This window comes from Erythrolamprus reginae, chromosome 4 (assembly GCF_031021105.1).
Source record: "Erythrolamprus reginae isolate rEryReg1 chromosome 4, rEryReg1.hap1, whole genome shotgun sequence".
Classification (NCBI taxonomy): Eukaryota; Metazoa; Chordata; class Lepidosauria; order Squamata; family Dipsadidae; genus Erythrolamprus; species Erythrolamprus reginae.
The window spans coordinates 111,444,918-111,458,217 of NC_091953.1; the positions used below are offsets into that span (position 1 = coordinate 111,444,918).

A 13,300-nucleotide genomic window follows, 5' to 3' on the forward strand; every position below is an offset into this window, starting at 1 on the left:
AAAAAGAGCTCACTTTTTTAATTTTCCAGTTTTTCTAATAATCAAAGTCACAAATCATGAGTGCACATTCTTCTGTTTCATGCAAAAAAAATCCATTAGAAAAAAACAATATATTAAAGGTTAACTGGAAATAATATAGTTTTTTCTCTTTTGATTAGAATCAATTTAATCTGCTAGTTCCATCATCTTCACCACACATTCCTACATTGTGAGTAGTGTTGAGCTTTCCCCTTTTAAACATATAATAATATTGTTACAGATGTACATCACTCCTTTACAGGCACTGACTTCTGTGCTGAGATTTTGTCTTTCCTTTTTTCCTATTCAGAGGCAATTTTTTGTGTGACTCAGAGGCAGGCACACCTGAAGAGTACTGGTTTGAAAAAGAGATTAACATTGCTTCACTTATTTGAGCTATTTAAAGTGATCTTACTGATTTAATTCCCAAGGATTCCAACTTTTCTGCTAGGGTCTTCTTCAAAACAGTTCTCAGCTCTTTTGTTAAAGAAGGATCGCTCATCAAGGTATTTATCATGTGAGATTTATTCTTTCCTGTTTGGGGCACTTGCTTTTCTATTTCTGAAACGAGCCAGATATTTTTGTTTAAAAATCACATCAATAAAATCAATGCACGCTTAATCAAAATATTTGAAGTGTATTATGCACTCACCTGAATTTTCTGCCTAAGAAATTATAATGTTTCTATATCAAAAACAAAGCAATAACTTTAATTTTAAATATAACTCGGCCAGCTGCAAAAGTCTGAAATTCAACTTTCTTTGATCGCAACTGCATCTGACAAATCATGTTATACATTAGGTATCAGTTTAATTATCGATATAGTAAATCCATTAAAAAGTATTTATTATTTATTTTAATGGATCTACTCTTAAGAACAATTTTCAACACAAACCAATGTAGGTAAACATATAATGTGATCACAGAATCCTAATAATATGTTTCCCTGTGAAAACAGGACCCAACTGGAAAATAAGCCCTAACACTATTTTTTCGGGATACCTGTAATATAAGGCCTACCACAAAAATAAGCCAGAGTTAAGATTGTCAGCCAGATGGATGCATTTATTACCACATTTCCCCCAAAATAAGACCTAATTGGAAAATAAGCCCTAATGCATTTTTTTTAGCAAAAATTAATGTAAGATCCAGTCTTATTTTCGGAGAAACACAGTTAGTTGTGAGCCACCCCGAGTCTTCGGAGAGGGGTGGCATACAAATATAATAAACTATAAACTATAACTATAGTTCACTGAATATAGTTTATAATCCACATTGTTACTTACTGTGTTTGTTAGCAATTTTATCTATGATCAATGTATACTACTCTCAAAACTAAACAAGGAGAGAAGTACCTTAGAACTAAGGAGAAATTTCCTGACAGTCAGAACAGTTGATCAGTGGAACAGCTTGCCTCCAAAAGTTGTGAATGCCCCAACACTGGAAGTTTTTAAGCGGATGTTGGATAACCATCTGCCTGAAGTAATGTAGAGTTTCCTGCCTAAGCAGGGGGTTGGACTAGAAGACCTCCAAGGTCCCTTCCAACTCTGTTGTTGTTGTTATTACTCTCAATATAGAAACTTTGATAGATAAATAAATAACCTTAGCCACTGATTTTTGTCCAGAAGGGTATAAGAATGGTATACCATTCTGGACAAAAATCAGTGGTTAAGGTTATTTATTTATCTATTAAAGTTTCTATATCGAGAGTAATGATAACAATAATAATAATAATAGGATTGGACTAGAAGGCGGCTCAAATAGGGTTGGACTAGAAGACTTCCGAGGTCCCTTCCAACCCTATAATTCTATGACTTCTTGAAGGCAACTATAAATCTAGAATCGCATCAAATGAACTACAAGAAATTCCAACACTATCTCAAAATCAAGACAAATTCAAAAGCAAGGAAGGATTGGCCCCCTTTCCCAGATTCAATTGTCTGCAGGGGTAAGAAAGTTCAAGGGGAGGCTGGACAAAAGGAATGAATAAAACAAAATCCTAGAGAGACTAGTGATGGACACTAATTGGCAAAAAAAGGAAGCCAAGCAATAGGAGAAGCTACTCTTCAAAGGGATCACAGAAACACTGAGGCTATCTGAAAATTGTAAGGTAAGACTTTTTGGGTCTTCTGGTAGAAGAAATGTGACACTGCTCTCTTGTCTTGCGCTTTCTCATACAGACACATAATGCGAGAAGAATTAAGGCCACAAAAGCTTCAATTGGTGCTGCTGATTCCCTTTTCCATTCTCTGGAAGCTCCTCTATGGGCTCCAGCATGGGTACCAAAAGGGCCTCTTCTAATAACAAGGAAACACATGAATAGAAACAGAGACAAATAGACAGACAGTATAAAAACAGGTAAAGATAAAGCCCAGAGAATGAAAACAATTAAAAAAAGTACAGAAATGTACGCAAAAGTATCAGATGCATATTTATTTGGGGAGTAAAGCCCAATCAAATACAGAGGAGGTCTTATTTGGGCAAAACCCCTTGTTATAGCAAGCAAACAATTGAGGCAAAAAGATACACAACTTGCTTTGTTCCTGAATATGCCTCAGAGGTAGAGCTGGGCCTTAAGAATAAACAAATCTGTTTATTCCCAGACCTTTTCTGAATATATTCTCCCTTTCTCTTACCAGAAAATCTATTCATTTCACTTCCTCCCCACCCTCTTCGTTTTCTCTTTGAGAATCATCCCGTTCCAAAAATTGCCTTATTTCTCCTTGAAGTGCTCCTGGCCAATCAGAAAAGCAATTAAATGTTAGAAATGAAATATATCTCCAAATCCACCCAGAGCTTTTTGCAAAGGTGGGTAATGGTTCTGGTAGGCATAGTAGCCCCTGAGAGCCCTACGTTACTCTTGCTCTCTTTAGCCTATCCATTTTCTGATGTCTCTTGCATATTTAGAAATCTCTTGAGATAAAACACATTTCAATTAGGTGATTTTTTAAAAAGGTCCTATTATTATAACTTTATTCAAGGTGCTTACCCCAGATTAATATAAACTAACCTTGGTCAGCAGATTCTGGACGCACTTTTGGTCTTACAGTTGGGAGAACGTGATCTTCTGCTTCAATTCCAAAATCTATTGAGTCAGCCACAAATTAATTTGATTACAACAGAATGTTATGTTATCAGTTATTATAATAATAATAATAATAATAATAATAATAATAATATATTAGATTTGTATGCCTCCCCTCTCCAAAAACTCCTTAAAATCCTTGATTTTAAATAGAAACAACTATTGTACAGAAAGAAAATGTCAACAAGTTACATTTACATCAATTAATAAAATGAATGATCTTTCCATTATATTTCAGGAAAACTTAATTTTTAAAAATTGTTCCATTAGTTAAATTTAGTTGTTACTTATTATTATCCCAGAGGACAATACCTAAGGATTTGCATGTCCATTACAGTAACCTACCATGCATGGATGATCCGCTTGATTTGGGTTGAACAACAATGTGGAGAGGGGCGGGATACAAATCTAAATAATAAATAAATAAATAAATAAATTATTATGCACTCACCTGAATTTTCTGCCTAAGAAATTATAATGCTTCTATATCAAAAACAAAGCAATAACTTTAATTTTAAATATAACTCGGCCAGCTGCAAAAGTCTGAAATTCAACTTTCTTTGATCGCAACTGCATCTGACAAATCATGTTATACATTAGGTATCAGTTTAATTATCGATATAGTAAATCCATTAAAAAGTATTTATTATTTATTTTAATGGATCTACTCTTAAGAACAATTTTCAACACAAACCAATGTAGGTAAACATATAATGTGATCACAGAATCCTAATAATATGTTTCCCTGTGAAAACAGGACCCAACTGGAAAATAAGCCCTAACACTATTTTTTCGGGATACCTGTAATATAAGGCCTACCACAAAAATAAGCCAGAGTTAAGATTGTCAGCCAGATGGATGCATTTATTACCACATTTCCCCCAAAATAAGACCTAATTGGAAAATAAGCCCTAATGCATTTTTTTTAGCAAAAATTAATGTAAGATCCAGTCTTATTTTCGGAGAAACACAGTTAGTTGTGAGCCACCCCGAGTCTTCGGAGAGGGGTGGCATACAAATATAATAAACTATAAACTATAACTATAGTTCACTGAATATAGTTTATAATCCACATTGTTACTTACTGTGTTTGTTAGCAATTTTATCTATGATCAATGTATACTACTCTCAAAACTAAACAAGGAGAGAAGTACCTTAGAACTAAGGAGAAATTTCCTGACAGTCAGAACAGTTGATCAGTGGAACAGCTTGCCTCCAAAAGTTGTGAATGCCCCAACACTGGAAGTTTTTAAGCGGATGTTGGATAACCATCTGCCTGAAGTAATGTAGAGTTTCCTGCCTAAGCAGGGGGTTGGACTAGAAGACCTCCAAGGTCCCTTCCAACTCTGTTGTTGTTGTTATTACTCTCAATATAGAAACTTTGATAAATAAATAACCTTAGCCACTGATTTTTGTCCAGAAGGGTATAAGAATGGTATACCATTCTGGACAAAAATCAGTGGTTAAGGTTATTTATTTATTTATCTATTAAAGTTTCTATATCGAGAGTAATGATAACAATAATAATAATAATAGGATTGGACTAGAAGGCGGCTCAAATAGGGTTGGACTAGAAGACTTCCGAGGTCCCTTCCAACCCTATAATTCTATGACTTCTTGAAGGCAACTATAAATCTAGAATCACATCAAATGAACTACAAGAAATTCCAACAATATCTCAAAATCAAGACAAATTCAAAAGCAAGGAAGGATTGGCCCCTCTTTCCCAGATTCAATTGTCTGCAGGGGTAAGAAAGTTCAAGGGGAGGCTGGACAAAAGGAATGAATAAAACAAAATCCTAGAGAGACTAGTGATGGACACTAATTGGCAAAAAAAGGAAGCCAAGCAATAGGAGAAGCTACTCTTCAAAGGGATCACAGAAACACTGAGGCTATCTGAAAATTGTAAGGTAAGACTTTTTGGGTCTTCTGGTAGAAGAAATGTGACACTGCTCTCTTGTCTCGCGCTTTCTCATACAGACACATAATGCGAGAAGAATTAAGGCCACAAAAGCTTCAATTGGTGCTGCTGATTCCCTTTTCCATTCTCTGGAAGCTCCTCTATGGGCTCCAGCATGGGTACCAAAAGGGCCTCTTCTAATAACAAGGAAACACATGAATAGAAACAGAGACAAATAGACAGACAGTATAAAAACAGGTAAAGATAAAGCCCAGAGAATGAAAACAATTCAAAAAAGTACAGAAATGTACGCAAAAGTATCAGATGCATATTTATTTGGGGAGTAAAGCCCAATCAAATACAGAGGAGGTCTTATTTGGGCAAAACCCCTTGTTATAGCAAGCAAACAATTGAGGCAAAAAGATACACAACTTGCTTTGTTCCTGAATATGCCTCAGAGGTAGAGCTGGGCCTTAAGAATAAACAAATCTGTTTATTCCCAGACCTTTTCTGAATATATTCTCCCTTTCTCTTACCAGAAAATCTATTCATTTCACTTCCTCCCCACCCTCTTCGTTTTCTCTTTGAGAATCATCCCGTTCCAAAAATTGCCTTATTTCTCCTTGAAGTGCTCCTGGCCAATCAGAAAAGCAATTAAATGTTAGAAATGAAATACAGTATATCTCCAAATCCACCCAGAGCTTTTTGCAAAGGTGGGTAATGGTTCTGGTAGGCATAGTAGCCCCTGAGAGCCCTACGTTACTCTTGCTCTCTTTAGCCTATCCATTTTCTGACGTCTCTTGCATATTTAGAAATCTCTTGAGATAAAACACATTTCAATTAGGTGATTTTTTAAAAAGGTCCTATTATTATAACTTTATTCAAGGTGCTTACCCCAGATTAATATAAACTAACCTTGGTCAGCAGATTCTGGACGCACTTTTGGTCTTACAGTTGGGAGAACGTGATCTTCTGCTTCAATTCCAAAATCTATTGAGTCAGCCACAAATTAATTTGATTACAACAGAATGTTATGTTATCAGTTATAATAATAATAATAATAATAATAATAATAATAATAATAATATATTAGATTTGTATGCCTCCCCTCTCCAAAAACTCCTTAAAATCCTTGATTTTAAATAGAAACAACTATTGTACAGAAAGAAAATGTCAACAAGTTAAATTTACATCAATTAATAAAATGAATGATCTTTCCATTATATTTCAGGAAAACTTAATTTTTAAAAATTGTTCCATTAGTTAAATTTAGTTGTTACTTATAATTATCCCAGAGGACAATACCTAAGGATTTGCATGTCCATTACAGTAACCTACCATGCATGGATGATCCGCTTGATTTGGGTTGAACAACAATGTGGAGAGGGGCGGGATACAAATCTAAATAATAAATAAATAAATAAATAAATTATTATTCACTCACCTGAATTTTCTGCCTAAGAAATTATAATGCTTCTATATCAAAAACAAAGCAATAACTTTAATTTTAAATATAACTCGGCCAGCTGCAAAAGTCTGAAATTCAACTTTCTTTGATCGCAACTGCATCTGACAAATCATGTTATACATTAGGTATCAGTTTAATTATCGATATAGTAAATCCATTAAAAAGTATTTATTATTTATTTTAATGGATCTACTCTTAAGAACAATTTTCAACACAAACCAATGTAGGTAAACATATAATGTGATCACAGAATCCTAATAATATGTTTCCCTGTGAAAACAGGACCCAACTGGAAAATAAGCCCTAACACTATTTTTTCGGGATACCTGTAATATAAGGCCTACCACAAAAATAAGCCAGAGTTAAGATTGTCAGCCAGATGGATGCATTTATTACCACATTTTCCCCAAAATAAGACCTAATTGGAAAATAAGCCCTAATGCATTTTTTTTAGCAAAAATTAATGTAAGATCCAGTCTTATTTTCGGAGAAACACAGTTAGTTGTGAGCCACCCCGAGTCTTCGGAGAGGGGTGGCATACAAATATAATAAACTATAAACTATAACTATAGTTCACTGAATATAGTTTATAATCCACATTGTTACTTACTGTGTTTGTTAGCAATTTTATCTATGATCAATGTATACTACTCTCAAAACTAAACAAGGAGAGAAGTACCTTAGAACTAAGGAGAAATTTCCTGACAGTCAGAACAGTTGATCAGTGGAACAGCTTGCCTCCAAAAGTTGTGAATGCCCCAACACTGGAAGTTTTTAAGCGGATGTTGGATAACCATCTGCCTGAAGTAATGTAGAGTTTCCTGCCTAAGCAGGGGGTTGGACTAGAAGACCTCCAAGGTCCCTTCCAACTCTGTTGTTGTTGTTATTACTCTCAATATAGAAACTTTAATAGATAAATAAATAACCTTAGCCACTGATTTTTGTCCAGAAGGGTATAAGAATGGTATACCATTCTGGACAAAAATCAGTGGTTAAGGTTATTTATTTATTTATCTATTAAAGTTTCTATATCGAGAGTAATGATAACAATAATAGTAATAATAGGATTGGACTAGAAGGCGGCTCAAATAGGGTTGGACTAGAAGACTTCCGAGGTCCCTTCCAACCCTATAATTCTATGACTTCTTGAAGGCAACTATAAATCTAGAATCACATCAAATGAACTACAAGAAATTCCAACACTATCTCAAAATCAAGACAAATTCAAAAGCAAGGAAGGATTGGCCCCTCTTTCCCAGATTCAATTGTCTGCAGGGGTAAGAAAGTTCAAGGGGAGGCTGGACAAAAGGACAAGAGACAAATAGACAGACAGTATAAAAACAGGTAAAGATAAAGCCCAGAGAATGAAAACAATTAAAAAAAGTACAGAAATGTACGCAAAAGTATCAGATGCATATTTATTTGGGGAGTAAAGCCCAATCAAATACAGAGGAGGTCTTATTTGGGCAAAAGGACCGTTGAACTTACCTGAACGGTCTTCTCGCTGCACTGTGAGGAGAGTCCAATGTGGGTTGTTCTTCAGCCTCATTGGCAGGGACTGAGTTAAAAATTAACATAATTATGTCCCGCCCCCCTCTACCTCCTCAGGTTCAGTCAAGAAAAACGAAGGAATAGTGTAAACAAACCAATTTTATTAACTAAGAAGTTAAACTGGTAACGTACTGAACCCCTGGGCCAAGAAGCCGGGAGGGTTTGGACTCTCCTCACAGTGCAGCGAGAAGACCGTTCAGGTAAGTTCAACGGTCCTTCTCCCCTGCACTGTTCGGAGAGTCCAATGTGGGATATACCCAAGCAAACCAACTAGGGCGGGATAGGCTGGACCAGGGGTGTCTGAACACAAACCCGTTGCAGCACTCTGCGACCGAATGCCGCTTCCGATGAAGCGAATGAGTCTATACGGTAGTGTCTGATGAAAGTCGTGGGGGCCGCCCAGGTTGCGGCCCGACAGATGTCATCGATTGACGCCTGTGTGTTCCAGGCGGCAGTGGTGGCTGCACTTCTGGTAGAGTGAGCCGTGATTGTCCTTGGCAAAGGTGTCCCACGTGTCCTGTATGCCTCCATAATGCAGGACCGGATCCATCGGCTGATAGTTTTAGAGGACACCTTGTTGCCCATGGATCCTGGGAAGAAGGAAACGAATAATGCTTCTGATTTCCTGAAAGAGCTGGTCCGTCGAATGTAAATCTTTAGAGCTCTACGGACGTCCACTTTGTGCCAGCGTAAGACTGACGGGTGTGAACCGTGGGTACAGAAGTCCGGTAATATTATGTCCTGGGATCTATGAAATCTTGTGTTGACCTTCGGCAGAAAGCTGGGATCTAACCGAAGAGTAACTCGATCTGGGTGGAACACGCAAAGGTCCGGCCGGACTGACAATGCCGCGAGTTCCGACACCCTGCGAGCAGATGTGATGGCCACTAAGAACGCTACTTTGATTGATAGAAGGCGAAGCGTGATTTCTCTCAGTGGTTCAAAAGGAGGTCCTGTAAGGGCCTGTAAGACCAAAGTCAAATCCCAGGATGGGAAGTGATGGATAACTGGAGGAGAAAGATTCGAGGCTCCTCGGAGAAAGTCTTTAACCCATGGATGATGGGAAATCGGTCGAAGGGGGTCTGGTCTTAAGACCGTGGCGATAGCTGCCACCTGCCTGCGAAGGGTGTTTGGGGTCAGCCCTTCGTCCAGCCCCTTCTGTAGGAAGTCTAATAGATGTAAGATGGAGGCTGAGCGAGGGGGGATCTCTCGAGCTCTGCAGAATCTACAAAACGCTGCCCATGTCGCTTGGTAAATGCGAGTCGTTGACGGGCGTCGAGCCGATTGGATGGTATGGATGACCTTTTCCGACAGGGATTCCGCCCTCAAGCGGTCCCCCTCAATCTCCACACGGCAAGCCTCCACCACTGAGGCTCTGGGTGCACCAATGACCCCTGGGTGAGGGAGAGTCTGTGGTATGGGATCCTCCATGGCGGGGAGGTTGAGAGGTCCATCAAGTCCGCGAACCATGGTCGTCTGGGCCAAAAGGGGGCGACGAGAATCACCTCCGCCTGCTCCGAGAGTATCTTGGAGACTACCCTGGGTAGAAGGCAAGTCGGAGGGAAGGCGTAGAGTAGACCCCTTGGCCATGGGGAGAGGAGCGCATTGATACGGTCGGCTCCCGGGCACGGGAACCGGGAGTAGAATCGGACCACTTGGTTGTTGAGGTGGGTCGCGAACAGGTCCACTACCGGTTCCCCATAACGGTGTATAATGTCCTGGAAAACCTCCGGGTTCAATGACCATTCCCCCGGGTCGATGGTTGTGCGGCTCAACCAATCCGCCTGGGTGTTGTCTGATCCTGAGATGTGTTCTGCTTGGATCGAGACCAGGTGTGTTTCCGCCCAAGACATCAGGGAGTGAGCCTCCTCCATCAAACGGCCCGACCTCGTACCTCCCTGATGATTTATATGGGCCCTTGTTGCTACGTTGTCCGTCATGACGAGGACATGCTGTCCCTCTACCCGGTCTTTGAAGGAGTGGAGTGCCTTGAAGACTGCCCTTAGTTCTAGTAAGTTGATATTGGGGTCCCTCAGGTCGTCTGCTGTCCAGAGACCCTGGGCCACTCTGGAGCCGCAATGTGCTCCCCAGCCGGAGAGGCTCGCATCTGTAGTGATCGTCACCTCCCGATGGTGTAGGAAGGGAGAGCCTCTGGTCAGCGCTTGGGACGTCCACCAGGGCAGAGAGTGACGGACGGGTAACGTGAGACGTACCTGGTGTTTGGAGTGGCTCATGCGTGCTCTTTGGAAGGGGAGGAGGAGCCATTGAAGCGGGCGGGCATGCAGCCGCGCCCATGGGACGATGCTGATGCAGGAGATGAAGACTCCTAGCAGCTGGGATAGAAGGGCCAAGGGGACCCTGGTGCGGTGCTGAATAGAAGCTATCAGCGTCCTCACCCTCTGCTGCCTCTCTGATGACAGGTAAACGATTCCGGCTGCAGAGTCTATCAGAGTTCCCAAATGTAAGAGCTGTTTGGTTGGATTCAGGTGGCTTTTCACATAGTTGATCGTGAAACCACAGGTCTCTAGAGAACGTATTGTCCGTTGTAGATCTAGTCTGGCCTGTTGAGGGCTGCTGGACAAGATGATTACGTCGTCCAGATAGGCCATGAGACGAATGGATCTGGTTCTCAGGTCGGCTGTCAGTACATCCAGAAGCTTGGTGAAAGCTCTGGGGGCCGATGAAAGTCCGAAGGGCATTGCCCTGTACTGGAAATGATGGTCCTGTATACAAAAGCGGAGGAAACGTCGATGATGTGGATGAACTGGTACGTGCAGGTACGCCTCTTTGAGGTCGATGGAGGTCATCCAGTCGTGGTGTCGGATGGATGCCAGGATTGACTGTAAGGAATGCATCTTGAAACGTTGGTAGCGAACATAGATGTTCAGCTGCTTGAGGTTGAGAATCAGGCGGTAGCCGCCGGACGTCTTGGGGACCAAGAACACGATAGAGTAGAACCCCTGTCCTTGTTGATGTACTGGCACCGGTTCTATTGCCCCAATGTCCAACAGGTGTTGTACTTCCCTGGCAATCAGGGAACATCTTGGTTGAGATAGCGACGGGCATTGTAGGAATCTGTCCGGAGGAGTCTGTAGGAAGTTGATGCGCAGACCATTCTTCACGGTATCTAGCGCCCAAATGTCGGTGGAAATAGCCGCCCAAGAGCCTGAGAAGGACTGCAGGCGTCCACCGATGGGTACCTGGATGGGTAAGTCATTTTTGTTTTCGGTACCCTCCTCTGTTCCCGCCCCGAAAGGATCTGCGGGGCTGTTGGAACTGTCGGTTCCTGTCTCCATAACCTGTTCTGTCGGACCTGAAGGATGGCTGCGTGTAGGAGCTCTGTCCATATGGCCTGGTGTTTGAGGCCGCAGGCGCGGCCGTGTCCGCTCGAAAGGGCTGCCTTCTGTAGTATGGGGCCGCCCGCCTGTCTTGCCTCCTCGCCGACCTTGGCAGCACCTTTTTCTTGTCTTTATCCTCGATCAAGACTTTATCTAGTGATTCTCCAAAAAGTGTGGTCCCTTGGTAGGGCGCGGTTGCAAGACGCCATTTCGATTTGGCGTCCGCTTGCCAAGAGCGGAGCCATATTAGGCGTCGAGTGGAAAGGTTGGTAGCCATCGCCCTGGATGAAAACCTAGAAGCAGCCAAGGTGGCATCGGCGGAGAACTCCGTGGAGGCGATCAATTTATTAATGTCTTGGCGAAGGCGAGCGTCCTCCGGGCCCAACCTGGGGAGGATGTCTCGAAGCCAAAGGATTGAGGCCCGGTTGAAGAAGGAGGCTGCCATAGCAGCTCTCAAGGACCAGGCACATAGCTGGTGCATTCTCCGGATCAGGTTCTCGGCCTTCCTATCATCGGGCCGCAAACCATCCGCCATCTCCGATGGAACCAGGGCATTGGAAATTAGCGAGGTAACCGGGGTATCCACAGCCGGGTATTGGAGCAAATCCTCTATTTCTGGATCGAAGGAGTAAAGCTTCTTGTCCAGAGCTGAGGGACCCAGAGCTGCTGCTGGTTGCTGCCAGGGCCTCTTTATGTTTTCTGCAAATATGGGCACTGCAGGGATAGTTTCTGAGTCCCTTTGAGGCTCATTAATGAGTCTGGAAGCGGGTAATGTGCCCACATCCTGGTCAGCCGTCTTTTGGGCACTGGTCAAAGTTAGTGTGGTTCTGGCCTTGTTTAGGAGAACCCTGAAAATGGGTGCCTTGAATAAGCCTGCTAATACAGGCTGTTCTGGTAAGGTGGCTTCATCCCCCGACAGCTCATTCTCTGGGTCTGAAAAGGCCTCTCTGAACTCTTGCTCCTCCTGAAAAGAGTCATGCAGGGAAGGTGCAGGTGCAGGAGCTGACCAGATATCCTGCCTGCTGGGGCGAGGTGGCAGTGGGGATTGATGTTGTTGTTGGGCCCCAATTGCTATGCCCTGTGCATAAGCTGAAGCAATCATGTCTTGTACCGAGGGAGACATGGCTTGCCAGTTATCTGTAGAGCCCCTGAGCCCTGCTGCTGTGGGCGTGAATGTGGCTGTAGCTGCTGGAGGTTGAGAGGCAGGCCTGCTCCATTCTGATCTCTGAAATCCCTCAGATGGTGGGGGGGCACTTAATGGGCGGTCTGGTGAAAGACCCCCAGCGCTTTGAAAGGGAGGCCCCTCGAAGGTGGCCGATGACAGGGGAGGAGGACCCAGCGGGCTTTGATAAACGGGTGGAATAACCATGGCTGAGGGGCTAGGCCCTTGTCTTGGTTTTGCTTTGTCCAGCTGGGCCTCGAGGGCCTTTATTTTCTTCTCAGCCTCCTTTAGTGCATTGGAGGACTGAGAGCTTTTCCCCTTAGATTTTGAGCTGGGCCCCTTGTCCTTACTTTTATTCTTGGAGGAGGAGGGCACAGGAGCGCTGGGACTGGATTGAGACATGTTTGTAACAACACCGAGCCAAAAACACGAGGTTACTGCTTAAAAGCAAGTAAAATGGTGGACTAGGGAAGCTGGTGTCCCCTAAATAACATGTCATCTGTTTTTCCTGCTCGTGATTGGCTGGATACTAGGTAGAAGCCCATAATAGCTTCGTTGTCCTGGCAACGCCCTGAAGCAAGATGGCGGCCCTGGGATAGGCTGAAAAGAGCCTAGTCACTCTGACCCCTTAGCAAACAAGATGGCGGCCGTGACATCAGGCGGGAAAAGCTCTGCTTCTCAAACGGCCGGAGGGGGACTCAGAGGCTTTGGCCCTGCGCCAAAATGGCGGGCGCAACTTCGGGCAGCTCGGCAATCACCTTCTGCACCCCCCCCTTTC

The 13,300-nt window shown here is 42.6% G+C and overlaps 1 protein-coding gene across 11 annotated transcripts in view; it reads right to left on the reverse strand.

The window, feature by feature from the left end:
- The window catches only part of LOC139166939 (cilium assembly protein DZIP1-like), a 44,408-nt gene that overhangs the window by 9,909 nt on the left and 21,199 nt on the right, over positions 1-13,300 (reverse strand). For all 11 annotated transcript variants that reach the window (XM_070751213.1, XM_070751220.1, XM_070751214.1 and 8 more), the window contains 5 exons: positions 6,342-6,404; positions 5,919-5,993; positions 3,449-3,511; positions 3,029-3,103; positions 434-579 (listed from right to left, as the gene is read on the reverse strand). In XM_070751213.1, coding sequence (XP_070607314.1) covers positions 434-579; positions 3,029-3,103; positions 3,449-3,511; positions 5,919-5,993; positions 6,342-6,404 — 422 coding nt within the window. The remainder of the gene's footprint in view (positions 1-433; positions 580-3,028; positions 3,104-3,448; positions 3,512-5,918; positions 5,994-6,341; positions 6,405-13,300) is intronic.